This window comes from Trematomus bernacchii, unplaced genomic scaffold, assembly GCF_902827165.1.
Source record: "Trematomus bernacchii unplaced genomic scaffold, fTreBer1.1, whole genome shotgun sequence".
Taxonomy (NCBI): Eukaryota; Metazoa; Chordata; class Actinopteri; order Perciformes; family Nototheniidae; genus Trematomus; species Trematomus bernacchii.
Window position 1 is genome coordinate 22,862,450 of NW_022987720.1, and position 27,097 is coordinate 22,889,546.

The window sequence follows — 27,097 nt, forward strand, 5'->3', positions numbered from 1 at the left end:
GAAAGCAGCATGGGACAAGTGAGGGGAAAATAGGAAGAAATCCACGTAGCCTATTTTACATCGTCCAGCCGTGTATAATGTCCTCAATTTGTATCTAAAGAAACGCTGCTTTCAATAAGGTGGATAACATTATTCATAGTGGCGGGGTAAGGCGGAATAGCCCATATTGGTGCAGTTTGCTGAAAGAGAGAGGACTAAAATGGAGCTGGAAGACGGAGTTGTGTACCAGGACGACCCGGGGACATCAGCGGTGATGTCTGAGCGGGTGTCGGGCCTGGCCAACTCCATCTACCGCGAGTTCGAGAGGCTCATCGGTAAATACGACGAGGACGTGGTGAAGGAGCTCATGCCGCTGGTGGTGGCCGTGCTGGAGAACCTGGACTCGGTGTTCGCGGAGAACCAGGAGCACGAAGTGGAGCTGGAGCTGCTGAAGGAGGACAACGAGCAGCTCATCACACAGTACGAGCGGGAGAAAGCGCTGAGGAAACATGCAGAGGAGGTGAGTTGAATGGAGCTGGGGAAAAACGACCCTTAAGGGGAGGAAACGGGGGCTGCTTCAGGTGTTTGTCCCTCCCTGCATCCCTGGATTAATTCACCGTATACACGTGGCCTGGCAGCATCCCCACCGTCCTGACACGGTGATGTAAACAAGGCAGTGTCATGGCTAGCTTAAATGGCCCCGTCTTTGTATTAGCTGTGTGTCATGGGATGGGAGTTCATCCTTCAGTTAATCCCCTCTCTTTCAAATACATATTTAACCACCAGCTCGCATTTTGCATCAGAGAGTGAAGTAAAGCCTGTGAGACCCTGGCAACGGCAGATGATGTGACTCAGCTTTTTGGAGCATTTCTGTCTCATAACATAAGTAAAAAACCATACGGGGACAAGATGATACAGACAGACAAGCAGTCACAATGATGAGATATTTGCTTGTAATAGAAAGTGCTTCACCCAAGCTATACCCTTATGATGAGCATATAACCTCCACTACCAGCACTCTGCACTACTAGGTCACCATGTCCACTGTTCATCCCTGTGTAAAACACTTTAGCCATATCACCTACATGATCACTCAATCATACATGGCAAACGGACTGCATTTATAAAACGCTTTTCCAGTGTCTTTGCGTCTCCTCAAAGCACTTAAATCAGCATTCACAGACTCATTCATACAGTGGTACAGGCTGCCATACAAGGTGCAACCTGCTCAGGGAAACTTTCACACACATTCACACACCATGTCATCTGGAGCAACTTGGGGTGAAGTATACTGCCCAAGGACACATCGACATGTTGACTGCAGGATGAAACACAGACTATCCGATTGATAGACTATCTCTCTACCTCACACAGCATCCGCCCATATCAGGCAGAACACTTCACAGTGAACACAAGAGTGTATTCAGGATAATGTTGCATCTACCATCAAAGCTGGTCACTGTGCTCCAATTGCCTCTAGGGCAGGAGACAGTTACAGAACCCAGTCAAACTTGCTTTAACAGGTTAATGGCGGAAAAATATTAATAGATCAGTTTCCCTTACTTAAAGGAATATAACACTCCCATAAAGTTGAGAGACTTAATATAGAAAAAAACATGATATAAAAATAGCTCTGATTTAATGCAGGAGAGGCTCACCTGCCTTTTAGTCCTTAGTGTGGTTAAAGGTTCATAAAACGTTGGATCTGAATCAACTTCATAGCTTGTCTCATTAGATTCACCATAAATGCCTCAAATCTTTCAAACTTCATTTCTTCCGTCATTCTTTCTGTTATTAATGTGTACTTTCCTAAACCCAAGCGGAGATGATACCAGATTGTTATTTATTCGTACTCCTCAGCCACGTAAGACATTATGCAACTGTTACAAATATGAAATCACGTCAGCATCTTCTGCTACTCACACGTTATGATGTGGAACACCTTCCATCTAAATGGGTGTATTTTGTAGCAAAAGGCTAAATAAAAAGGGGAATTTGTGTGTGTGTGTGTGTGTGTGTCTGGCTTCTTGTGTTTTGACTGCAACAATGCCCACATTCGTGTGATTTACATGTGTGAATCTGTCTCCTAGCCCTTATGTCAAAGGAAAATGTGATATGACTCAGACCTTCTGTTCCTGCTTGCTTTGCTCTTGTATGTTATGGACACATAGGCCCCTTCACACACACACAGTGACACTGAAGCAGTGTGACAGCCATGGACACAAACACTCATACACATGCAGAATACCACTACTACCGCATCATCGTTTGTTATAGTAACCATGTCAAATATATATGCACAGTGTTGAGGGGGTTGTCCTGCGAAAGACTGTTTGACCACTCCCCTGAGCAGGAGCGAGCAGGGATAGGCTGAGCCTGTTGGAGATATTACTTCCAGGTCAAGTGATCCTTTGTCAGAAACAAGCAGAAAGGGAACTTGCATTTTGATTCCTTTCCCCTTTTTTTTTGCCTTGGTTTGAGTGTCAAATGCTGGTGTCTCAGGCTGACCCGGTCACATTTCCAGAGTAGTGTAGTGTAGGGTGTCCCCTTACTCTTTAGGAGGCTGACTCCACATCAGATTGATTGATTCTTCAAAACCTTCTTGACCATTCATGGCTTTTGTCTCATAGATTTCACACAGACATAAAAAAGACAACATTTTCAACCTCTCATTCCGCTCTGTTGTTATTGCTCTCCTGTTTCCATTAGTCTCCATTGTAATTTCGAGACATAGACATGAAATGAAACATTGCAAATTACTTATTTTTATTAATGACTGACATTACATTTAATAAAGTCTGAAGCATCCTTCATAACATTAAAAGTAATTCACAGCCTTTTCTAGTTTGCCATTGCTTCCAAACCTGCTTTGTCGCTGGTTTCTTTTGTAATATACGTTATCTAAACCATCAATCATCACTTTATGACTATGGGGATTGCCACTGATGAGATTTGCTGCATATAAATACATTGTTAATCAGCAAACATTAATACATTATTATGAAGAAGATCACTTTAATCTTGAGCTTAGTATAACATTGTAATGTAACCTACAGTAGGACAACGTGTCAAGAGGGAGAGGGCAGTCCTGTTAGGACCCTGGCTTTCCCAAAGGGACAGGATGTGGACGCTGACACATAAACACCGGAAGGAAACACAAAGGAGCTGGAATTTCCGGATGAACGGATAAATCTAGATCCTTTCTGTTTTAATGCCAAACCAGACATTTCTTTACATCCACCACTACAATGGTAGCCTACATGTTGTGAAAATGATGTCACAGTGACACATGTCATCTGGGAAATGATGTCATGCACTGTGTCTAATGCTATTATTTCTTATTATTGATGAATTTGCTGATTGTTCTTTATCCATCAATAATTTTAAGCAAATGTCAAAAATAAGTTGAAAATGTTTATCAAAACTTCCCAGTTTTTTTAAGGTAACACTGTCACTTTGTTGAGGAGTAAACCACTGCAAGCTAGGTGTGTGGGAGAGAAAGTCCCTCTGTAGGAAACCTTGGGATTATAGCCATTTCCATGCACCAAAACCTATATAAAACACTACAGGAAAAGAAAAACTCCAAAAAGCCTAATTAAAACAAATGCATTTTGATTTTGGGTTTCCAGTTTGGTGCCAATGAATCTGACCATGCTCTGTGTGTTTGTGTTTCTGTGTGCGTCTCTGAGCAGAAGTTCATTGAGTTTGAGGACACTCATGAACAGGATAAGAAAGACCTGCAGAACCGCGTGGACAGAATGGAGTCCCACTCGCGGCAACTGGAACTCAAGATCAAAAACTACGCAGACCAGAGTAAGCACAAACACAACGCACACACACAGCTACATTTCCCTGCACATTCAATTCGATGATTTATAAAATACCATATAGCTCTCAATACAACCACTGTTCTCCATTGAAGAAACATTTAATTCCTTGCTATAAAAATAAACGTTCTCAGTATGATGTTGTTGTTTATCCGTGTGTTCCCATGTACAAGTCTTTTCATTTCTCCCCTCTGCTTTTGAGGTTTTCTTTACTCTCTTTATTTGATATTTCACATGGCTTGTTATGATTACTTCCTCTCTCTGCATACACACACACACACACACACATACATACACATACACATACACTTATGCAACTGTACGTATTCACACTCTCCCTCTTTGCAAGTGTAACAGTTATGGGATTATAGGATTTCTGTTATTCAAGTCCTCCTAATGTCACAGTGCATTACCGCCCATCTTATTGGTAGATTAAGGAATGGTGGCAAAGTGATTGGCTCATACAATATGTCTTCTTAGAAAGAGTGGATTCACACAATGACCGGTCAGTCCAGTGTCTAGTGACAGAGCGACACAAAAAGCTGCTTAAAAATGTGTGTTTTTTCACACAAAGCTGTTGAAGTGAAGGAAATGCCAGCATTAAGTTCTTCCATTGTTAAGCAGAGCAGCCATAAGTAGCTGAGGGTTTGTCTGTTCTGAAAAAGAAGTGCTCAATCCACCCTCTGCCACTCCCATTGAATAGTCAATCATTCATTACTGTATGGTGCAGCACGTCAGCTTCGTGCGTCCTGAGGCATCGAGGACAGAGTCCACATCTGATGACGGACAATTACACTATAGCTCAGATTTTATAGGCACAGAAAAGACCAATCATTTACCAGTTTAGTTTTTTTGGAATCAGTAGTTATATTCATGTTGTTCTGCACTCCCATTGGGCACAATCTCAATTTGTATCATTATCTGTTCCGTGAGATCAGAGATTGTGCCTGATGTTGACGAGTTATTTTGAGATATAGGACGCTGCTTTGTATAAAAGATGAATTGAATCACAGTGAGGCCCTTTTAATGGTTGATGAGACAGCAGTAACGCTTCATCATGTTATCCTCTGACCAAGTAAAAAGCATTAAATAATCTGATGAGGAAGATTTAGACATAGATACACATCTCACCCTTTTGGCTTCCCAGAAGATGTGTAACATCAGGTTAAATGGACTTTCATGGATAATCAGGGAAATCACACTGTTGGCTTTTCTATGGACTTGTATTACGAATCGAAACATCTTTCAGTGTTAAACAGCTTTTTAGGGTAAATTAATTATTCATTAAATCAATATCATTGGCTTAATGTTCAGCTGCACATTCAGCTTCTCCACTCAGTGATTTGTCAAACGTGCAAAGCACTAATGCGAACACACAGGAGGGATTAGCCTCCACTGTGTAAATCCTTCCTTACTTCACTTCAATGCATGTCTCCATCCCGGGGTAATGCCAAAATACACACACAGGCAAAACATCATCACACGACGTGCAGAAGCTTCAGCTGCTGTAATTGATAGTATCCAGCCTGTATGCTGTATATCCGACTGTCGCAGTAGCTCTCCGCGTGGCTTAGGCTAGACCTGACGAGTTAATAAGGGATTAGGGTTCTTTTCATTTCACAAGTGAGCCCAACATTGAAACCCATTTGAGTAAGATTACCCCCTCTGCCTTTCCCAGTCCCTTCATGGTAGAGCAGACTTTTGCAAGTGGGATATGCACACTTTTGAATGCACTACAATGGTACAGCAGATTTGAAGCTACTGCTAGCAGCTGGCTAACCTCATTTAGCCTAAATAGGGGACAGAGGGGGAAATCAGCTCAAGCTCATTATTTCTCATGTATAAACTTTGTGTTTTAATGGTTTAATGGTCTGCCACGTCACAAAATGACTGTGCAAGAAAACATAACCCCTTTTTTAAAACGGGGCATATGACACTTTTGGTTTGTGTACAAACAAGATAATGATGTATTACTTTTATTGAACAATAGTTCCTAGACAAAGTATGATCCTTGTCATGTGCCTTGTAAATGAGTCACCCTATCCTGAGCTGTGTTGTGTTCTGTCTCAGTTGCCAGGTTAGAAGAACGGGAATTGGAGCTAAAGAAAGAATTCAACTCCCTGCACCAGCGACACACAGAGGTGAGGACAAAGAACGAAAGAAAATAAATGTTGCCGAGTTGTAATTATTGAGCACCTCCATCAACTGTTTCCTCTGGATCTTTGCTTTGACTTCTGCAGATGATCCATAACTATATGGAGCATGTAGAGAGGATCAAACTGCAGCAGATAAGTGAGACTTCAGAGTCAAGCGCTGTCGGCAGAGTCAGGTAAGACCGCATCAGATACTGACGTTTTTAAGCTTCATATGGGATGGATGGTAGAGATGGGGAAGCTAACCGGTCAAATACTTGCTAACCTCATGAAGACGGTTATACAATTAGAGAGTTGGTTGTGGGAGTTGTAAAATACTTTGCATTGACGATGCATCACCATATCCATTTTTTTAATTTAATTACAAAAAGATAAGAGGCTTTAGCTGATGTGATGCTTCGCTATTTGTTTTGTTTTCAGACACTTGGTTAAAGGTAGGGTAGGTAAGTTTGAGAAACCGGCTCGAGATACACTTTTTGTTATATTCCATGGAATGCTCTTAACATCCCGATAGCAATGAATATCTGAAGTGCTTTGACAAAAAATCCATAAAAAAATGTCATCTGTGGAAACCGTAATACTGTAAAAAGCACGACCAATCATTTTAGCCGGCCCGGCTAAAATAACTGGATGGCCTACCTGCCTGTCAGCCTTCCATCTGTGCACACACTTATCTCGTGCCCTCATTGGTCATGTGCGCGTTCATGTGTGTTGGAGGAGGGGCTCTGTAAGGAAGTGGCAGATTTTCTCCGGTTGTGTATTTTCAAATTCTAGCGATCTCGAGCCGGTTTCTCAAACTTACCTACCCTACCTTTAAGTGCCAACTTGGAAATATCTGAAAAAAAATGTTGTTGACGTGGACATCTTTTTCATAAATGCTCTGTAAAATAAATGCTCTGCTTTTCAGGATGAACCCTTTCTGTCATGGCTCACCACATGACCTGTGAACAAGTTAATGTCAATTTATAGTAGAACTTATTTTTGGGGGCGCTCAAATTCAAATTATGTTTCACTATTGAATAAGTTTGTACCAATTTTCCAGTTTAGTTCCAGCAGGAGAAAGCATAGTTTTACATTAAATAGTGTTGCAGTTTTTTTTAAACTTTTATAGTATTTTCAGTATACATATCTTTTTTTTAAAGTTTATAAAAAGTTAAGTTTACCAGTAAAAGAAAACAACCTGCAAATCAAAACACTAATGTCCCTCCAGGAAAGAGCGGCCTCTTTCTTTGTGCGTCTTCCCGTCTGCTGGCGGCGCGCCTGTGCTGACCCCCAACCCGCAGGCCAGAGCAGAGACCCCGGGCACCGAGGGCTGGAAGTTCACCGACCCAGCGCGCTCCAACGCCAGCCTCAAGGTGGGTGTGTGGACGCACAATAGGTCAAAGGTTATGACTTATTCTAGTGTTTCTCATTTCCGCAAGGAGTGCCTGCATCAGACTAGTTGAGAGCAGCCTGAAAACTGCAGGGATTCCAAAACACAAATGAGCTTCAGATATGCAGTTTAGTATAGTGAAAGATAAATTATTTACTGTATCTTCCTCATTATCTGTGGTCCATGGTATCAGATCTGCCTCCTTTCTGGTGAGATGTTGAATTCTGATTGTCCTCTCTAAACTATCATGATATTGAATAAAAAAAAAAAGTTTGCATTACATTTTTTCATCCCTTAATATTAAGTACTACCTGAACCCTGGCATCATTTAGCAGTTTGATCAAAATGAGCAACATACAAACCAAACATGTAAAGAATATGGTGAATACTCTGGGGGTTATAATCCCTTTTTCTTAGCTGAGCATTTCAAGACATCCTGCCAGTGCTAGAATATAGAGCAGTTTTGGCTTTGGATCCATTTAAAAATAGAGAGCCTTTGATAAGGCTCCGGCGTGCTTAAGCGTATTTCAGTAGGCGTCTGACAAGGCCATCTCTGTTTTTAGACATCCTCCTCTTTAGCCATTGATGAATATGCACGCTTGTCTGTTCTCTTGATGTAGCAGTCGGAGCAGATCATTAAATGTTTCACATGAATATTCACAAACAGAATAAATACAATTATCTACTTGATGCAGTTGTAAATTATGATACCAAGCTGTGTGATAATGATGTTTATTTTCAGTGATTTCAGATCATGTTGCAGTGCCTTAAATACTATCGGAAACAAGTCATTATTTAGACGTGATTATGGTTATGTTCTGACGGATACAGTGACTGGGACTTGAAATCAATTTGACGTGTGTGTTATGTTTGTATCTGTGGCAGTTAAAACCTGGAGGGTGACAATGTTACTTCATCCCACTGCACAGTCTTTGTTAAAACTGGGACATCAGCTCTGTGGCGCAATGCATGATGGGAGTGATGCCGCTGTATGGCTCGCAGCCAGTCACTGAGGGAAATAAGGCTAGCTGGGATGTGATTAGTTCTTATGTAATCACTGCTACAGGACGCTTATTGTTAACGGCCTTTTGAACATGAGTGGCTGTACTATGCAGACAGAGACGTCATACTTATTTACCAACATGGATGTTGCTTCAAGTTAAAGAGACGACAGGTCAATGAGGTGTTTATGCTCGCATGCCAGCCATGATCTAATCTTCATCCACAATATGCGTCATTTAAGGAAGAACATCCCATTAAAGCTGGCATTATTATATCGTTTTTAAATCACTGCTTTTTGTCTCATTAAGGGTTTATTGATAAAGCAACTTCAATGAAAGTTGCACTCAAACTTTGTATAAAGGTCATGGGCATTACAAATACTACTGCTTGAGTGAAAACAAATGTATAAAGCCTGCACCAAATCTGATGAATGACAGCTGGGGCTGAAGAGTCAATGCTTGAAAATAAAGTGAGACCTCTTTAGCCGCTTCTCATCTCTGCTCAAAGCTTTTTTAGCTGCTACTAGCACATCACACCCAATTGTCCAGCCAATGTTTCACATCACGGACCTTGATCAACTAGTTGTTTCAGCTCTACAAATGTTAACTTTGGACACTTTAAAAGTATATGTATTTTAAAGGGGTATCATATGCAAACAATTATTAACAAAATTAATGAATTAGCTTTAATTCATTTTTTTATTCCATTTGAATGTAACATGAAATGTATTGCTCTATTCCTTTTAATTCTTAACTAGACAATCTACTCTTTGACCTACCAATGTACACACACACACACACACACACACACACACACACACACACACACACACACACACACACACAATAGTGCTGTTCCAATCACACCACAGACATGCACACTTTGGGGTGTATGCATTTCTGCTGAACTGCTTCTGCACACGTGAGCTTCATTCTTACTCTCCCCCCCCCCCCAAAAGCAGTTGGACTTTATCGACCCCCCAAAGGAAAGGGAGGGTAAGAGTGCGCAGGACTCTACTTGGGAGAATTCAATGGCACACGACTGCAAGGTAGTTGGATGAGCGGCGGAAGTGCCAGCGGCGGCAGCAGCAGCACGCCGTCTGTGTTTGCGTGTGTGTGGGCTTCAGTAGTCCCCCCCCCCCCCCCCCCTCCCCCACTATTCTGTTTCATCATTTCAAAAGCGTCGCCTCACTTTGTTCATTTTTAGAACCTCACTTCACAGACCACCTGCGCTAGATGGTGCCACATGCAACCATGCCCTGTATGAAGGCCACAATGACGTCTTTTAAAAAATCTTGTTGCAAAAAAACATCAGCTGTGTCACAGATGGGTTAATTGTTAATCTTTTAAAATCAATAACGGCATGGTTGCATCTGGTCTTTGATATCGTTTTTTTCTTTTAAATGCATGACTTTTAGATTAAACATGCTTCTTTGTATTTCTGTTTCATTCATGCAGATCTTCCACATAGCAGTAACATCACTCATTGTACAATAACATAGCGTCATTCGTTCAAATGGTCTTCTTTTTCTGTCACCGCTGTATTTGTGTAACATTAGGTCTTTTGATGAGTGGATTTATATTTCAGTTGTTTCTGTTTACTCGTCTGTTGTTAAGTATTATGTGGGTTTGTGTTGTTTTGTGTACTAGATTTAGATAGACAGCTATGATTGTGGTCATTTCTAATTTCAGTTAACATCGTGTGAAGCCCCCCCCCCCCCCCCCCGCGCGCAATCTGTGTGCGGGCTCTTCCTTGTCTGTGTCTGTGTGCTAACTCTGTGTTGCTAATGTTTTCTCTCTGCATCTGACTTTGATGCAACTTTAAATTGTGTCTATAATGTTTTATGGTTCTTTAGCTTTTTATTTTTCAACTTCCTATTGTTTTCATAAGATCCAATTTCGCAAAAAAAAAAAAAAAAATGTGTTTAGGGGATTTGAGGTAGATTTTTACTTGAGATACTTATAATGCTCATGCTCTTCACAATGTAAGAGCTGAGAGAAATTGGACTCTTGTGTTTTGTGTAACACTGCATGTAGCGTCTGTAGTGAACATCTTACCTTCCCTAGTTTGTGTTTAGCGCCTGTATTCAATGTCTGATCGTAAACTGTGTTGTTATGCTGTTGTTATCTTTGTTCTCTCAATGTTTTTTGTATTTTATTTTGTAAACGTTTTGGCACTGTGTCATTATACCCGACTCTTTGAATGGCTATCTGTGTTTTTCCTGTTATTAAGCTTCTTTTTATTGCAGGAAGAGCTGTTGGACTTTAACGGATCCAAGTCAGCCACACCAGCAACAGCTTCGGACATGGAGCGGGCCGATGGGAAGAGTAAGAACATGGAGGTGCAGGCTGCACCGGGGACCGGCTCCATATTAGTGGGTAGGGTCAAACATCATGCATTAGTGAGAGAATCACACTCATTAGTCATCCATTAGTCTCGTGGCCTTCATTTAGGTCGCTATATTTTACGACATAGGGGTTTGGCATACAGTGGGTTTTTTATCACATATTGTTGTTACTAAACATCCTGATCCTGGTGCATGTTTTTGCAGAGTTTTGGTCATACACTTTCTCTTCCTTGTCTCGCAGGTTTACCTGAAAACGAGGACAGCTCAGATATGCAGGACATCATCGAGTCCACCCCTGAGCTGGACATGGATCTCATTGGATACAAGCCCGGCAGGTAGTGTAGAGACCACGCAGTCTGGCCAGGTTTAAGAAAAGTTTTAGCACGTAGCATAACATCACCTCCTGTTCCGTCTGCTCTTCCAGTACTCCAACTAAAGGGATTGAGAACCTGGCGTTTGACCGAAACACAGAGTCTCTGTTGAAGAGCTGTCGTCAGCGGGCACTGGACTCATAGGGGATGTGGATGATGGGGCCGACCTGCTGGGTGAGTCACAAATTCTATCTTCATTGGAAAAAAGCAGCATTGAAATGGAGTCCTGCAGCAGCAATCCTGTAAGATCCTCTATAAACAATAAATCTGCTTTGTGTGGTATAGTCTTTATGAAGTATTTTAAAATCACTGAATTATATTGAATGTCTTTCTCTGTTTTTTGCGTATTTAATATATATTAGTTTTATACAGTTTTCAATGTTTTGAATGTTGTGTGAAGATTCATGTCATGGTGATTTGTTGAAAAGATTATATGACATCCGGCATTTTCTCAAATTAATCATTTAAAACTGTTTAATTTGTTGAATTAATGAAATGTTTTACATACAAATTAACTGAATAATAACTGTGAATAATTCTGAAACATACCCATAAGGCACTTTTACCGGCACTCTATGCTTGACTAGCAGCTGTTGCTCTCCTGATGGTACAAGTTTAAAACTCATTGTTACTCCAACGCCTGCTGTTTGCTACAATGCTACACCACTTGCTTTGGTTCAGCTGTTATACGCATTGTTAGCCATTTACCCATGTTAACATCACCTCTCTCTCTCCCGTGTCTCATCCTCTGGCTTTTGTCCATAAACCCAGTGGAGTACTCTGGTGTGTATGACCTCAAACCTTTCCATAGTTTAAAACCTGTGTAATGTCCCTTTTGCCTCTACTCATGAATCACTTTCTGCCATATCCATTACTCAAGGCTTCTTCTTGATTATGTTGATCAACAATATGCATACAGTTGGTTCAGTAATGTGATGTTTACATGTTTTTAGCAGCCTACTAATGACAGTTTGGTGCATGGATGATGGAGTACCATGCTTCCTTTTTAGGCCTAACTTTTCTTTTTACAGTTTCAAATCTTTTTGGCCCCTCTTTGTTTTCCTGTTTTCCTTCTGTGCAAATGTCTTATCTAACTAGCTTTAGAGACCCAGCAGCATCTTTAGCTGGTGGAGTCAAGAGCTACACGTTTAGCTCTGGCTCCTTCCTCATTTTGGTCATCCCACTGTCTCACACTATATCCGCATCTCTCTCTCTCTCTCTCTCTCTCTTCCTTGCTCTTTCCGCCTGACTTGGATTGCATGGTTTTCTCAGACCTTAGTTTGATTGGTAAGACCCCACCCACTCTATCCATCCTTCTCCTGTCAGTCATGTGACATGTGCTGTGGGTTTGTGTGTTTGTGGTAGATTAGTGTGATGTGAAACCTACAGTGACAAATATCTCACTTGGAGATATTTCACATACTATGTAGTGTCTTGTTTGATTTCCACCCTAGTATAAATAATCTGTAGTGATGCATATTAATCCGTAGCGTTGATGTAGTTGTTGTTTTAATGTAATAAAACTCAAACTAAATCATCATCTCTGTTCAGGTATGGGCCGGGAAGTTGAAAATCTAATTCAGGAGAATTCACAGCTGCTTGAGACAAAGTTAGTACATTCACTTTTTTTTTATGTGATATCTTCTCAATCGTTCCTGTTAGAACAAGTGGAAAGTATTTTACGCATGAATTAAAATGTTTTTTTTGTGTCCAGGAATGCTCTGAACGTGGTGAACAAAGACTTGATACTGAAGCTGGACGAGTTGACCTGTGAGAAGGAGATGCTGCAGGGAGAGATGGAGGCTGTGCTGCAGGCCAAGGCCAAGATGGAGGACAAGAACAGAGAGGTGGAGGAGGAACTCAAAAAGTAGGTCAACAGTCAGCAGGAAGCCAGTATCAGCATGTAACAACTGGGCTAAAGTATATTGTAAATGAACAGAACTGGATTCTTTAATTGGATATTTTTCCCTACTTTATTCGTTTCCTGTATAAATGGTGTTTTCCAGAATACGACTGGAGGTGGAGGAAGTGAAAAGCAAAACTAAAGAGGAGGAAGACGTGAGTGTTTTTCAATTAAAGAATAATGTCTGCGATCACAGATATTATTGGGCGTGGGGCCTTGATGTTCCCAGCAAAACAGTTCTTAATTCATCGGGATATTATCCAAATCATTATCAAAACATGCATAAGATTCTTCAGATGCCAGTAAAACACTGTGATGTCTCTTAACCTTACATTTGTCATGAAACAAATGGTTTCATTGCATCACAGATACAGTAGAACCACACATCTAAAAAAACACAATCCGAAATGTTTCAAGTCTAAATCATAGGGTCCCCCTATCAATAAAGGATGGATAAATAAATAAAGGAGGAATAAAATAAAATAGCAACATTTAGTGAGTCTGTACCGGATGTTCAAGATGTATTGTAATCCCTTGTTGATAAATGTGTTTCTGCGTGGTCACGTGTGGGTTTTATCGTGTTTTGCCACAGAGTGATGTACCTACCGCCCAGAGGAAGCGCTTCACCAGAGTGGAAATGGCCAGAGTGCTGATGGAGAGGAACCAGTACAAAGAGAGGCTGATGGAGCTGCAGGAAGCTGTGCGGTGGACAGAGATGATCCGGTACAGAATCAACAGCCTGCACATTTACACACGTACATCATGATATTATAGTTTGCACTAAGGTTATTATTGGAGTGTGATCACAGATTGTGCTAGACTGTGGTAAAGTGTCTTACACTCATAATTACTTTTCACCACATTAAAACAGTTTTTCTCATTTTGTGAAAACAATGTCTGCTTTTGTATTCACTCAAATCAATAAATTATCAAACTGACACTATGATCATGAAACATTATTATAATATTTGAAGGAATTAAAAGACTCATGCAACATGCCAAAACATTTTCATTATTTTTCAGACGCCCTCAACGTGTGTGTAATGACCCTGACATTTGGTAACATGTTATTATCTTGTCTTTTCTCCAGGGCCTCGAGAGAAAATCCAGGACTGTCAGAAAAAAAGAAATCCAGCATCTGGCAGTTGTAAGTCCTCCCAAGTTGAATGTTTCTTTCTTTCTTTACCCATCTTGATCAGGGCTTTCATTTGTTTACAGTCTGTTGAGGTCAACACCTCCTCTAATATTTTCGTGCAACTATTCAAATATATTTTCCTTCTCTCTTCCTGGGATGTGCTGTTGAATTGGCAGCATTAGGTAAAGATGGTTTAATAAACATTCACCCAGCCAAACCTCTCTTCTCCCCCCCCCATGACACAGAACTGCTCCTCCATTACAAATGGATCCAACTTTGATGTGTCTTTATCCATGACTTTCTCTCTCCGTGCAGTGCATCAGTTGTTGTTATCAAACATTGCTCAGACATGACTCTCCTTGTGCCCCCGGGCTTTCCTGCCTCCCGCCTGCTGTGTGCCTTTTTTTATTTATGTTTTCCTACTCTGTCTGCTCATAGGGAGCTACAGATGGACCGAGTCTCTGCAGCAGGCTGAATACATGTACATGATCTGTTCAAAGTCACCTGCAGATCAGTATGCATTTTAATTAGAAGGGATTTCTAACACATTAAGTCTCTTTCTTTTACTCGGCTTATTTTAGTTGACATCATTAATATATTGGTTGAAAATATAACAAGCAGTTAATACCTCATGTGTTATTTGATTTTACTTTCAGCTCAATTGTCCTTCATAAACTGATGGAGAAGCATCAGTGCTCAGTTTGTTATCAGTAGAAATACATATTTTTAAGGATGCATTTTGTATAAAGCGATCAGATTTCCCCACTCACAGAGTTTGGAAAAAATATCAATTGAAGGTACATTTATAACGGAAACAAATATATGTGCAATTCATTTGCGAGTTAACTATGGACCTCATGCAATCGATCAGGATTCAATATTTTACTCGATTGACAGCCCTGGTGTTGTTATATTGTTTTGATATTTCTGCATTATATAGTTGATGTGGAAACTATAATTCAACTTTCATTATGACATAATTAATTGGACATTTTCGGAAACTGACAAATGAATTTGATTTGTTTACCTGTTTATTTGAAACTTGCATTTACACATGCTTATTATACATGCTAAAAGTGAATCTATCTACTTTGACACTTAAGATACTGGTGACACTTGGTGCTAAAGAAACAACTGGGTTAGTGCTAAAAAACATTGATAATTTCACAGTCAGTGAAATGTGATGGGAAATGTTTAATTATTCCAGAACTCCCAGCATGCATTGTACAGTAAATGTTGGTGTCACTTCCTTGGTTGTCTGGTTGGTTGGTGACCCCCCCCCCTTCCTTGCTTTGTCCCTGCTCTCCTGTCTGCTCTTGGCTTTCTGTAACTCTGCCACCTGCAGCTTCAGCAGACTGTTTAGCTCCTCCTCCAGTTCCCCCACCATGAAGAAGGTGGAGTGCCAGTCCATCATGAAGTACAACGCCCCGGGCGGCATGGTGAAGAGAAGCAGCACCTTCTCCCAGTTCCCCACGGAAAAGTCCAAGACATTCGACTTCCTCAATGAAGAGTGAGTCAAATAACTGAGTTATGTGTAGATCAGCTTCATTTGGAGTTTATCGAACTGAACATGCTGAGGGAAATTCAGAAAAAGGCCCAATATGTCAAGCGTGTATTAATACAAACCTTAAAAAGGTATAGAAAATCAATGATTACATTCCAATTAGTTAAGATTTCTAAAGCAGTGCAAGCAATATAGGTTTGATGTCCTTCATAACTCATTCCAGATATATTTCTAACAATATTATTTTCACGTAAAAGTCTGCAATAATGCACATGTATCTACAGCATCTGTAAGCTAATGACATTTCTCTATCTTTGCTCTTCTTGTAGAAAGGACCTGTGCAGCTCTCCATCCCGTAAAGAGCAGAAGAAAGCTCAGTACCGACAGGTCAAGGCCCACATGCAGAAGGAGGATGGACGAGTCACCGCACACGGCTGGAGCCTGCCCAGCAAATTCAAGGTAGGAAATGAAAGTTCGAACATGAGTCACACAATCTATGGCTTTTCTTCCTCACTGTATAATTATTGTCATTCTAGACCGTGATTTGGTTTGGTTCAGGTTTTTACACTTTCTTTAAAAAAGAAACATTAATTTAAGTTGTCCACCAGATGGTGCTCCACCTTTATAAGATTAGACATACAGTATGTGTCGGAATATTTGTTGTGTCCATTAAATTCACACTCTTGAATGTATGTGTAGTTTCTATTTTCTGTCCCTATATGGGCTCTATGTTCATGTTAATGCCAGTAAATGTGGTGGTGGTCTAATGGATAGTGAGGTGGGCTGAAGATCGGAAGGTTGTGAGTTCAAATCCCACCTGGAACACCACCACTAGTGTGCCCTGAGTAAGGCACTTAGCCTTTAGTTACTCCAGGGAGAATGTCCCTGTAATTGGTAATTGTAAGTCGCTTTGGATAAAAGCGTCAGCTAAATGTAATGTAATGTAATGTAAATGATGTCTGCCACACTGGGCTAACCTCAGACAAAATAAAAAGTGCCCCTACCTTATTTAAAAACCATCCCCTTGAAATCAGGAAGTGACTTATACATTCTGATACCAAGACGTTTTAGATATGACTGATAACGATTAAATAGACGGGATTTTGTGTTTTAGACAGGTCAAGTGCATTGCAGTGCGAGCCATCTTTGCCCTGAGCCTCTTCCTACTAAACCAGGAGCTAGTCCTTGCACAGTTTTAAAAAAAAAATGTATGTGATAATGTGTTTTAAAGTCTCATCCCTTTGCCTGTGCTTGTTATACCCTGACAGGTAGCAAATGGTGGACAAGTGGAGAACAAAATGAAATTGCCTGTACCAGTATACTTGAGACCTCTGGATCAGAAAGATGCTTCTATGAAGGTACGAAAGTCAACAACTTAAAAGCTTTAATACAAGAAGAATACTGTGTATCCTTTTCTTGAAGAAACCTGACTTGTATCTGTCTCTGTTCCCCAGCTGTGGTGCGCTGCGGGGGTCGACTTGTCCGGAGCGAGAACGTTACCGGAGCTCGTGAAGCAGACAAAGGGTTCTCAGAGTAGCCTGGACCAGTTAGAGCAAGAGAGCAAGGTAAGAGTAGGTGATCCAAGAAAGAGGCGTTACTTTAGAAAGCTATCTTTCTTACATTTTGGTTTCAATTCTGTTGAGTCTATTTGCTGATCTTAGTGTTTGTCTTTAAGGATCCGGAGAAAGGGGAGAAGGAGCTGGTCCTCCAGGACGAGACGTCCAGTCGGGTGTGGGTCTGCACCAGCACCCACTCCTCCACCAAGGTGATGGTGCTGGATGCCAGTCAGCCCTCTGACCTGCTCGACAGCTTCTACGCCTGCAACACACACGTCGTCTGCATAGCCAGCGTTCCAGGTAGGCTGAGGGATTACTTATTTATCTATTCTGCCTTTTTGTTTTAAACATTTATGAATTAGTCCCATTGAGGTCAAAATATTTCTTACAACAGAAACCTAGCCATACAAAAATCACATTATACAAAACAACGAGATATACAAAAATAACAATAAAAACATAACATGCCCTTAAATTCGATGACCTAATCTTTTATTTACAAGGAAAATGTACGCTAGAGGGGGTAGGACCAGAAACGTTTTTTTAAGCTTCTTGTTGCCCCTGTTGAACATGACAGAGACTATTTGAGAATGTATTTATTTTTTTAAGAAAAAAAATATATTATTATTATTATTGTTGTATGTTTTGTTTCTGACATGTTCAATAAATTGAGAGAAAATTATTATTCCCAACGTTTAAGGTAATGCTAAAGGTAATTTGACTGTGAGGTCCTTTGTGTTTGCAGGTGTGTTGGAGACTGACTATACGGCAGCTGAGGAGGTACCTCAGGACTCGGAGGCTGTCCAGGGTGACAGGGTGTCTCTTGCCGGCAGCGTGGCCAGTGTGGGCTCTGCGGGCAGCGACGGTGCCGTGGCAACAGAGGGGACCACCGCCATCCCGCAGACGGCCAGCGTAGGCGTCTCCGACCAGCCGGCCGAACACAGCGGCATCTCTAGCTCAGGTAATTAAAAACAATGCTTGGGTAAAGAGGGTCCTTAATTGTTTTACTGCTTGCATCAAACACTATAGGGGGCCAACAGCAACAATGTAAGGATCCACAAGGGGGCAGTATCACAGTGCTAGTTAAATTAATAGATAAACTTTGGATAATTCAGAAACTTCTGATAATATTCAAAATTCCAACTCCATTTGAATGATAATTCCCGTAAAGAATAATGGGATATTGTTCTTTATATTTTGTTACCTCTCTATGCTAGTTGTGTGATGATATTCTATGTATTCTACCTTGTTTTGAATCATTTGTTTTCCCCCAAATATTCTTATTTCATGCTGATATCACAGTTTTATCTCATAGAATATTAATTACTGAAGCTATAGTGCTGTAGATGTAGCCTGTGATTTACTCCTGTGAACATGCTCATAGCTAAATACAAAAATACATGATAAAAATATATTATACCAGGGGGAATTTCTGACTCAAACCTTCCTGTATTATTTGTTTGACATCTGATTTACCCACTATGCCCACAGTTGAGCTGTCACGAGAGACGAGTCCAGCAGAAGACGGCGTTCCCGCTGCAGAAGAGGCAACAGAAGCCACGGAGGCTAACACTGGTGTGGGCGAAGAAGGAGAGGAGGAGCAGGAAGCGGATCAAAACCAGCCGGGAATCTACACCGAGCACGTGTTCACCGACCCACTGGGGGTGGGACCCACTGACTCCCCCTCTGCCGACTCACAGAGGTGAGCAGCAGTGTTCTTGTTGCCAGTCTCGCTCTCTCTGTCAGACTCAACTGGCAACATTTGTGCTATAAGTCCCTTATTTAAAAGCAATCACAAACGTCAGGACACTACGGTTTTTGATCAAACAAAAGGCTTGAATAGGCAAGCAGCAAGCATGGGATGCATAGTTTTTTTTAATCATTTATCAGAATCACTTTATTTATGTAATGTATAACATATTGTTTATAGGTAAACGTCAAAGTAAAGTGCTTCCTCGTCCAGTGTGGCCCAGACATCGCTTTCCTTTATGATTTGAACACTTGATTCTACAGTTCAAACAAAGCCTCAAAAACAGAATCAGCTACATTCCTTAATTATTAACGAGCCTTTAAAGTACTTTTTTACCTTCTGATAAGAGTTGATGCTTAACTGGCAGTCCATAGCCAATAGTTTTACATTCAATGTTTCATCCCTATTTATTGAATTGGTTCTTACTTGGCCCATACTTGTCCCTCTAACTACGTTTTTGGGAAAATCAGCCATTGTTCTTTTGTCTGTACTCCTGCATAAAAAACATAGTTACATTTTTGTATGAATGAAAACACTTGTGCATCTTCTTCCTGCTGATCTAGGGGCTGCGGGTACGACGGGGAATCCTTTCCAGAAGAATCGGAGCCGTCAGACGGGGAAGTCCTGAGGATGAGCAGCGCCCTGCCCACCATGTGGCTGGGAGCTCAGAACGGATGGTGAGCAGTAGAGCAGACACTATTATAATAATAATAATAATAATAATAATAATGCTTTATTTATATAGCACTTTTCATACAACACATACAGCTCAAAGTGCTTTACAAAATGACACATCACAAGTTAAAAAGAAACAACAAGAAATTCCCCTCAGATTATGTGTTAAGAACTTTAAAGGTACATGCAGAAAATATAACATCTGAACAGGTTAATAGACACAAGGAGGTGAAAGGTATGATAATACAAATAAATAAAAATTAAATAAATACAGATTTCTCTCCGACAGATAAGACACAAAACTGAATCGATGCAACGATATAAAACCCCATAAAACAAAGTGAACATATAGGTACAACAGAAATAAAAATAAAAAGATAATAGAGGGCAGTGGCCAAATATAAGGCGGGCGCTCACACAACAAATATTACGAGTGCTTGTTTTAGTGAACATTAACAGTGCTTTTTTAATATGTGACTGAAGATCAGGCTTGTTTTAGTCCAGTTATTGTTGTTTTTTTGGAAAATGTGTCCATACAGTCATACTTCCAGCTCTATTTTTACAATTGAGTTCAATAAATCCACTCCTCATGAGCCATTACAGCCCTCTGATCAGCCTTTGGTATCTCCCTGTCTCTTCCCTCCTCAGTCTGTATGTGCACTCGGCTGTGGCTCGATGGAGGAAGTGTCTCCATGCCATCAAGCTGAAAGACTCCATCCTCAGCATAGTGTGAGTACACGTGTAGTTTTTCAAAGACAAACACACCAAAGATAAATTCATACAAACAGGAAAAAGTGTGTGAACATGGTTTGTTCCTCTCTTTGTACAGGCATGTTAAAGGGAGAGTCCTGGTGGCTCTGGCTGACGGGACATTAGCAATTTTCCACAGAAGCATCGGTGAGTCTGTGGGTTAGCGCCCTTTGTTTTCACAGACAACATGCAGAAATATGACCATTTGAATATCCTGTAGTCTTCTCAGGTTGATATAAATATACATGGTCCATATTGTCACAGTTAGTTCTACTATCGTTTGGTAAATATTTGTTAAGTTTCAGCAATTTGAAGAAGACAAATCAGAAGGTTTTTTTTGGTAAAGGAGGTTAAGCCTCAACAATAGGATTCATGTTGGAGTGCTAAACCCAAAGTCCAGTAAACATAATCTAAAAAATAAATCTGAAAGGGCAGCGCATCACAGTTTTTAACGTCAAAGAGGAGAAATGACTTTTATTCCAACGGTTTATCGGCCAAAAAGACAGTGAATGATTTTTGTCTTCTTGACTTTAAAAACTGGCATGTGCTACTCTTAAAAAAAAAAAAAAAAAAAAGTTTTATATATATATACCTAAAGAAGTCATTTCACAGTTTTTAAAACAGTATTTACACTTTTGAAGATATTAGGTTTTATCTTCTGATGTTATGCACCAAAGATCATAAAGTGTTTGTGTTCCTCCCACGCAGACGGTCAGTGGGATTTAACCAACTACCACCTGTTGGACCTGGGCCGGCCACACCACTCTATCCGCTGCATGACGGTGGTCTACGACAAGGTGTGGTGCGGCTACAGGAACAAGATCTACATCATCCAGCCCAAGGCCATGAGGATAGAGGTACAGCTGTCAATATATTACTTAAATCTCACTCAAAACAGAATATTGTGTAATGTTACTTTCATCTAAAATATGTTTTATAGTGACATAAATCAGAAATCCAATCCTACATATAACGACACATTCTCATTCTGTCGTGTCTGAGCAGAAGTCATTTGGCGCCCATCCTCGTAAGGAGAGTCAGGTGCGGCAGCTGGCCTGGGTGGGGGACGGTATCTGGGTGTCCATCCGACTGGATTCAACGCTACGCTTGTTTCACGCCCACACCTACCAGCACCTCCAGGACGTGGACATCGAGCCCTACGTCAGCAAGATGTTGGGTACGCACAATTCATTCTGCTTAATAATAATAAAGCTTTATTTATATAGCACATTTCATACAACACATGCAGCTCTAAGTGCTTTACAAAATGACACATCACAAGTTATGTCAGATCCCCCTCAGATTATTTGTTAAGAACTTTACAGGTACATGCAGCAAAATATAACATTTGATCAGGTTAATAGACACAAGGAGGTAAAATGTATGATATTAAAATAAATAAATAATGGTTTCTCTCTGACAGATATAAGACACAAGACAACTGAGTCGATGCAACAATATAAAAAATTCAAAGTAAAACAAAGTGAACATATAGGTACAACAGAAATACAAATAAAAAGATTAAGACCTATAAAACCAATAAAACAATATAAAGGTGGGTAAATAATAAAGACTAAAAGAACATTTAAAGTGGGGGGTTGCTAATAAAAAGCTTAACAACTAGTAACGTCTTTAGAAAGCAGCATATGTATATTTCAGGTACATACAGAATTCTTTCCTCAAGATCACATGGAGTGAAACAACAAATAAGTGTGTGTGTTGCAGGTACGGGTAAACTGGGCTTCTCCTTTGTGAGGATCACAGCTCTGATGGTGTCCTGCAGCCGGCTCTGGGTGGGAACAGGAAACGGCGTCATCGTCTCCATCCCGCTGTCTGAAGGTATCGCACACTTGCACCACCCACTCAAGTCGCCCTTAGTTTTCAGAAGGATTTGTTTTAGAGTTAATGTTCAAATAGGTATAAGTATTTACTGAATACACGTGTGGGCTTTATGAACTGGACTTCCTGTGCAGTTCGACTAAATATCCCTTTCTTTTAAAGAACTTGTTTTCTCTTTTCTTCCAAATGATGTTTGACTTTGATATTTTGAGACAAAGCTCTTCTTTTTAATTAATTTTAAGTTTTGGCAAAATGTAACAATGAAAAGATGTGGCTAGCAGTGTGCTAGTTTGCTTATGCTTATAGAACAATGACAGCACATTGACACAAACCTACAAGCAGCTCTGCTCACATCTCTGCTTTGTCTTGTTTTAAGGATAGGAAGTCAGTGTCACGATAAATATGTCTATGTGAGTGTGAGTGTGTGTGTTTGTGCTTCCTCCCACATATGTCCTTCTTGTATTATATATAATAAAATAATATCCTTCGTATCCTGCAGCCAATAAGACAATGGGAATAGTGCCAAATCGTCCCGGCAGTGCTGTGCGGGTTTACAGTGATGACGGTTCAGACGGTGCCGTGCAGGGCAGCTGTGTGCCATACTGCTCCATGGCTCACGCCCAGCTGTGTTTCCACGGACACCGAGATGCTGTCAAGTTCTTTGTCACCGTGCCAGGTAAGCAACAAGTGCAAGTGACAGAAACTGTGAACAACACTGCATAATTATTAACCATAAACCATTGAAAATTGCCCGCAATGTGCATCAGATAAGATCTTACAAACCAATAGGCAGTTTATTTATATTTGTGGAGCTGCATCGATAAATAAATACAAATAAAATCTGTTATGCAACTATTTTTTTATAATGGTAAATGTGTGCAAGCAAAACTGTTCGTTGCAGCTTCTCACCTTTTAATCATTTGTGTTTTATAACATTGCACATTAAATATCTATGGGTTTTGCACTTTTGGATCAAACAAGACATTTGAAGACGTTTTCATGGATGTGTTTTTTTTTAGCTACTTTGACATTTCATATGATTAAACAAGAAAATATGCACATGAATTGATCATGAAGACAGTTGATCAATTCCAGCATATAAACATCTTTATAATGCAAATTATCCTGTCAATGTTTATGTTGTTTATGTTGTAAAAATGGCAGCTGCTTTGTGATTATAGATTCCTCATTACTGTAAAAAGATAACTTACTTTAATGTCTTTTTTATTAATGTAATTATTTTTGTTTTTGTGTCACAGGTCAGGCGATGCCCCCTCCCGGCAGTGCAGATTCGGGCTCTGATGACCCCCCCCTCTGAATCCTCAGACACAGCAACCTCTGAGCCCAAAACCTTCCTAGTGATGAGTGGAGGAGAAGGGTACATTGACTTCAGAATGGGTGAGTATGTCACAGCATTAACGAAGTGTATACACAAGTTGCATTTCCTTTTGGTTTAATCCTAAATATTAACGGTTGTATCAGAATCTACTTTAACAATAATGTTTACTACTACGACTACTTTCTGACTTAAAGGTCACCTATTATGAAAAATCCACTTTTTCATGTCTTTTATACATCAACATGTGTCCCCTCTGTGTAAAGAGATTCTGAAAGTTTCCAGAAAAAAGATTCTCTCACTTTTTATCCTGATCCATTTATATAAAAACCTGTCTGAAAATGAGCTGATCAGATTTTGGCCATGTCATAACGATTATTTGGCTTGTGTAACCATTAGCCAATCACCAACCAAGGTAACCCCCCCCCCACCTTATCACCTGAATCTCCCCCTAGAGCACCATTGTGTTCTTTTTAACCAAATATCTCACAGAGGGGCGTTGGGAGTGGCTCCTTATTTTCATCTAAAGTAACAGACAGAGAATCAGCACTTTTGAAACAGGGCTGAAACAGAGGGGATTATGGGATGCTGCAATGCATGATCTGTTTGGTGTTTGGAGCCAAACACTTCAGAGACATGTTTTGTATATATCTGAGACCTATAATATATTGATGAAAAACAGTATAATAGGGGACCTTTAAAGCTAATTTAGCTGGTGCATACTGTAGAGACTACACATCTCCACTGTTATGCCGTTTGATTGACACATCGTCCTCCTCCCCTCTAGGTGATGAAGGCGGGGAGTTGGACGGTTTATCAGAGCCAGCAGCCAGTCAGCAGTCTCCGCCCACCAAGGTCGAGCGGAGCCACCTCATCGTCTGGCAGGTGTCAAACTCTCACGATTGAAGAAATAATAATCACAGACTGTTGGGCCGGCCACCGAACCCCTGCATGTCCTCCTCCAAGTTTTTAATTTGATATTACTGATTGTTTTTAATGCCTGAGTAGTTGAATACTTTGTAAAAAAAAATATTTTTAGTCCATGTTTTGTACAGTTTATTCTTTATGAATTTGAATGAGTTGTGGTGAGGTGTTAACTTAAGGAATCCGTCCGAGTGTTCCCTGCTGCTGGGTCGCGTGTTGGAAAAGCCGGTGCACCCTGGGAAAAAGCTGAGTTGGCGCAAAGAAAGCGGTGAGCATAGTTTGATCAGGTAATGAATGGAAGTTGGTTGTTTCCAAAATGTTAAAAAAGGGATCGATATGGAAAGTAAAAGGGAAAAGCGCTTTAAAAAAAAAAAGGGAGAAGAAAGTTGAACTGAAGTATATTTTATATTGAACACATAGAATTTTACATTTGTAAAACATTGTCTGTGTGAGCTTCAGGTGTGTGTGTGTGTATGCATTCAATGAGCATTTTTATTATCTTAACCATTACGGCTGGGCGTCAAAATATGTTCCCTTCAAGGTGTGTTTTCTAAGGCTGATTACTCTACTGTGATTACTAGAAAGCAGCCTGCACGTACCAGTGGTAAATTAAATGTGCTTTTGGTCAGCAAAAGTGCTTAAACATCTTGAGAGGTCGTATTAATATTGAATGAAACCAAGTCCTATTGGCCACTGGTTTGTTTTTAATCACCTAAATAATGTCTTAGCAGTTTGGGCACTGCTACTGAAAACAATAACCATCTCACTGTAGCGCAGGTTAGCATTAGCCTGCATGGGGGAAACCATTTCAAACTATACTCCTGTTTGTCGTGTTAGGGAAAATCTGTCCGTGCCACCAGCTTGGTGCTTCAACTCATTGGCACTTTAAAATGTAAGTTGATGTTTGGAAGAACACTCATAGTTTTGTACTCTATAAACCACTATGTTCTAATCATGTGAAGGAAACAAATGTAAAAACTTGTAGCACCCCAGTACCCAAAGGACGAAAGAAGAAGCACCGTGAAACTGACTTATTATTTTATTCATCATTCCAACCTAAAACGTATTCAATAATTTAAGGGTGTGTTTTCAGGGTGTCATTTTACTGGGAAATAAGCTTGAATAATGAAATCTGACTAAACATTTTTTGTGTGGCACCTTCTAACGGACATGCGCACAGCACTAAAGGGAGACTTCCTGATTGCTTCATCATTCCTTGTTTTGTTACAAATGCATTTGAAGGACTGGAAGGCAATTCATTGTTTGTGTTTTGTATTAATGCGTAAGACACTTTTATTTGCAAGATGTCAATATTAAGCAGGTGTTTTAATTTGTTTTTATATCTTAAGTTGGACCAAGATAGGTCTTCAGTCCATTTTAAAATAGTAACTTTCTATTTTGTTGTTGCCATTCCAGTATTTATTTCCTTTGTTGACGAGCCTACCTTGGTTCAGAATGTAACTTTCTACATGAGCAAAATAGGCTATTGTAAAAAATAATAGTCAGATGGGTTTGAGTGATTGTTAATAATGGACAAATAAACATTATCAATGTAATCATGTTGGACATTTTTGACAAACCATGACATAAAGTGTGCAAACAATAGTTTTCCGATCAAGATTCATGTACTATGCATGTTTTGTTTTTTGTGTATTATTTTAAAAGAGGACACTGCTATGTTTTCAGCTCAGTCTGTTTATTGCCACCGTTTTGGGTGGGGTGTGTGTTTGTGTGTACATTACATGTGTACATGTAGGAGTTTGAACGCAGGACACAATTTCCAGTGTGTGTGTTTGATTTTGAAATGTGCGGTGTATGTGTGCTCACTGTTTGTCCATCTGTAATACTCCAGAGACTGGTCACACTAACCTGGTGCCTCTCTGGACGCCATAACAGTGATTCCTCCTGGTCAATGTTTGCTAAAACAGCATCATAGCCTTATTTTTAACAATCTATTAAACTCAGTTTCATGGAGACATTTCTGTTATCATGTGTTTCATTGAAGAAAAAAATACCGTTACCACGGAGTGGGTAAGTGTGTCAAAGGTGAAATGTTATGTTTGTTCTCAGGTTCATACTTTACATGTTTGAATGTTCACAAACCAGAGGCCTGCGTCAACACAGTCATACTATCTGATATACTTTACTGTGGCAAAAATGTACATTTCTAAACGTCTCTTTTTTTTAAGTCAATAAGCGTCTCCCTGCCCATTTACAAACCCCAGATATGCGCACACTTTTTCAAAAAAACTATGCGTTCTTTATGAAGTATTTTGACATACTATCAAAAAATGTTTGGGCATTTTAATGGCTTTTTTTAATGGGACAGTTTACATATATTTGAGGTTCAGGTTTAGTTTATCTACACCCGTAGGCAGATAAAAGACAAGGGATCTATTGTGGCACACATTTTAATAACAACACAGACAACAAACCTTTCTGGCCGGTCGCAGCGTGCAGATTCACCCTTATTTATTATTATTTTATGAACTTTAATGAAATACTGTGGCTTTTTATGGCTTACTATACCATAGCCTTTTATATGGATTTTTTTAAATTAAAAACAATATGACTTTTTTTATAGAATACTATACTATGACATGCCTGTTGGTTATTGGTAGGTGCTCCAGAAACCCAAATGTGAGTTGAAATTGTATTTTTTAATCAACTATAA

At 40.0% G+C, this 27,097-nt stretch overlaps 1 protein-coding gene across 1 annotated transcript; it reads left to right on the forward strand.

The window, feature by feature from the left end:
- Positions 1–18: 18 nt before the first annotated feature.
- Positions 19–26,401, forward strand: spag9a (sperm associated antigen 9a). Its single transcript, XM_034143355.1, is given in 33 exon segments — positions 19–499; positions 3,672–3,792; positions 5,877–5,947; positions 6,047–6,135; positions 7,170–7,314; positions 9,295–9,381; positions 10,582–10,711; positions 10,922–11,015; positions 11,105–11,157; positions 11,160–11,225; positions 11,823–11,834; positions 12,603–12,660; positions 12,766–12,918; positions 13,058–13,109; positions 13,547–13,677; positions 14,045–14,101; positions 15,435–15,599; positions 15,923–16,052; positions 16,862–16,951; positions 17,048–17,158; positions 17,269–17,449; positions 17,895–18,110; positions 18,641–18,851; positions 19,463–19,576; positions 20,223–20,303; positions 20,404–20,471; positions 21,033–21,181; positions 21,330–21,501; positions 22,050–22,163; positions 22,663–22,839; positions 23,423–23,465; positions 23,467–23,561; positions 24,287–26,401. Coding segments are annotated over 33 exon segments (3,855 nt in total). The 5' UTR covers positions 19–199; the 3' UTR covers positions 24,406–26,401.
- Positions 26,402–27,097: the final 696 nt, after the last annotated feature.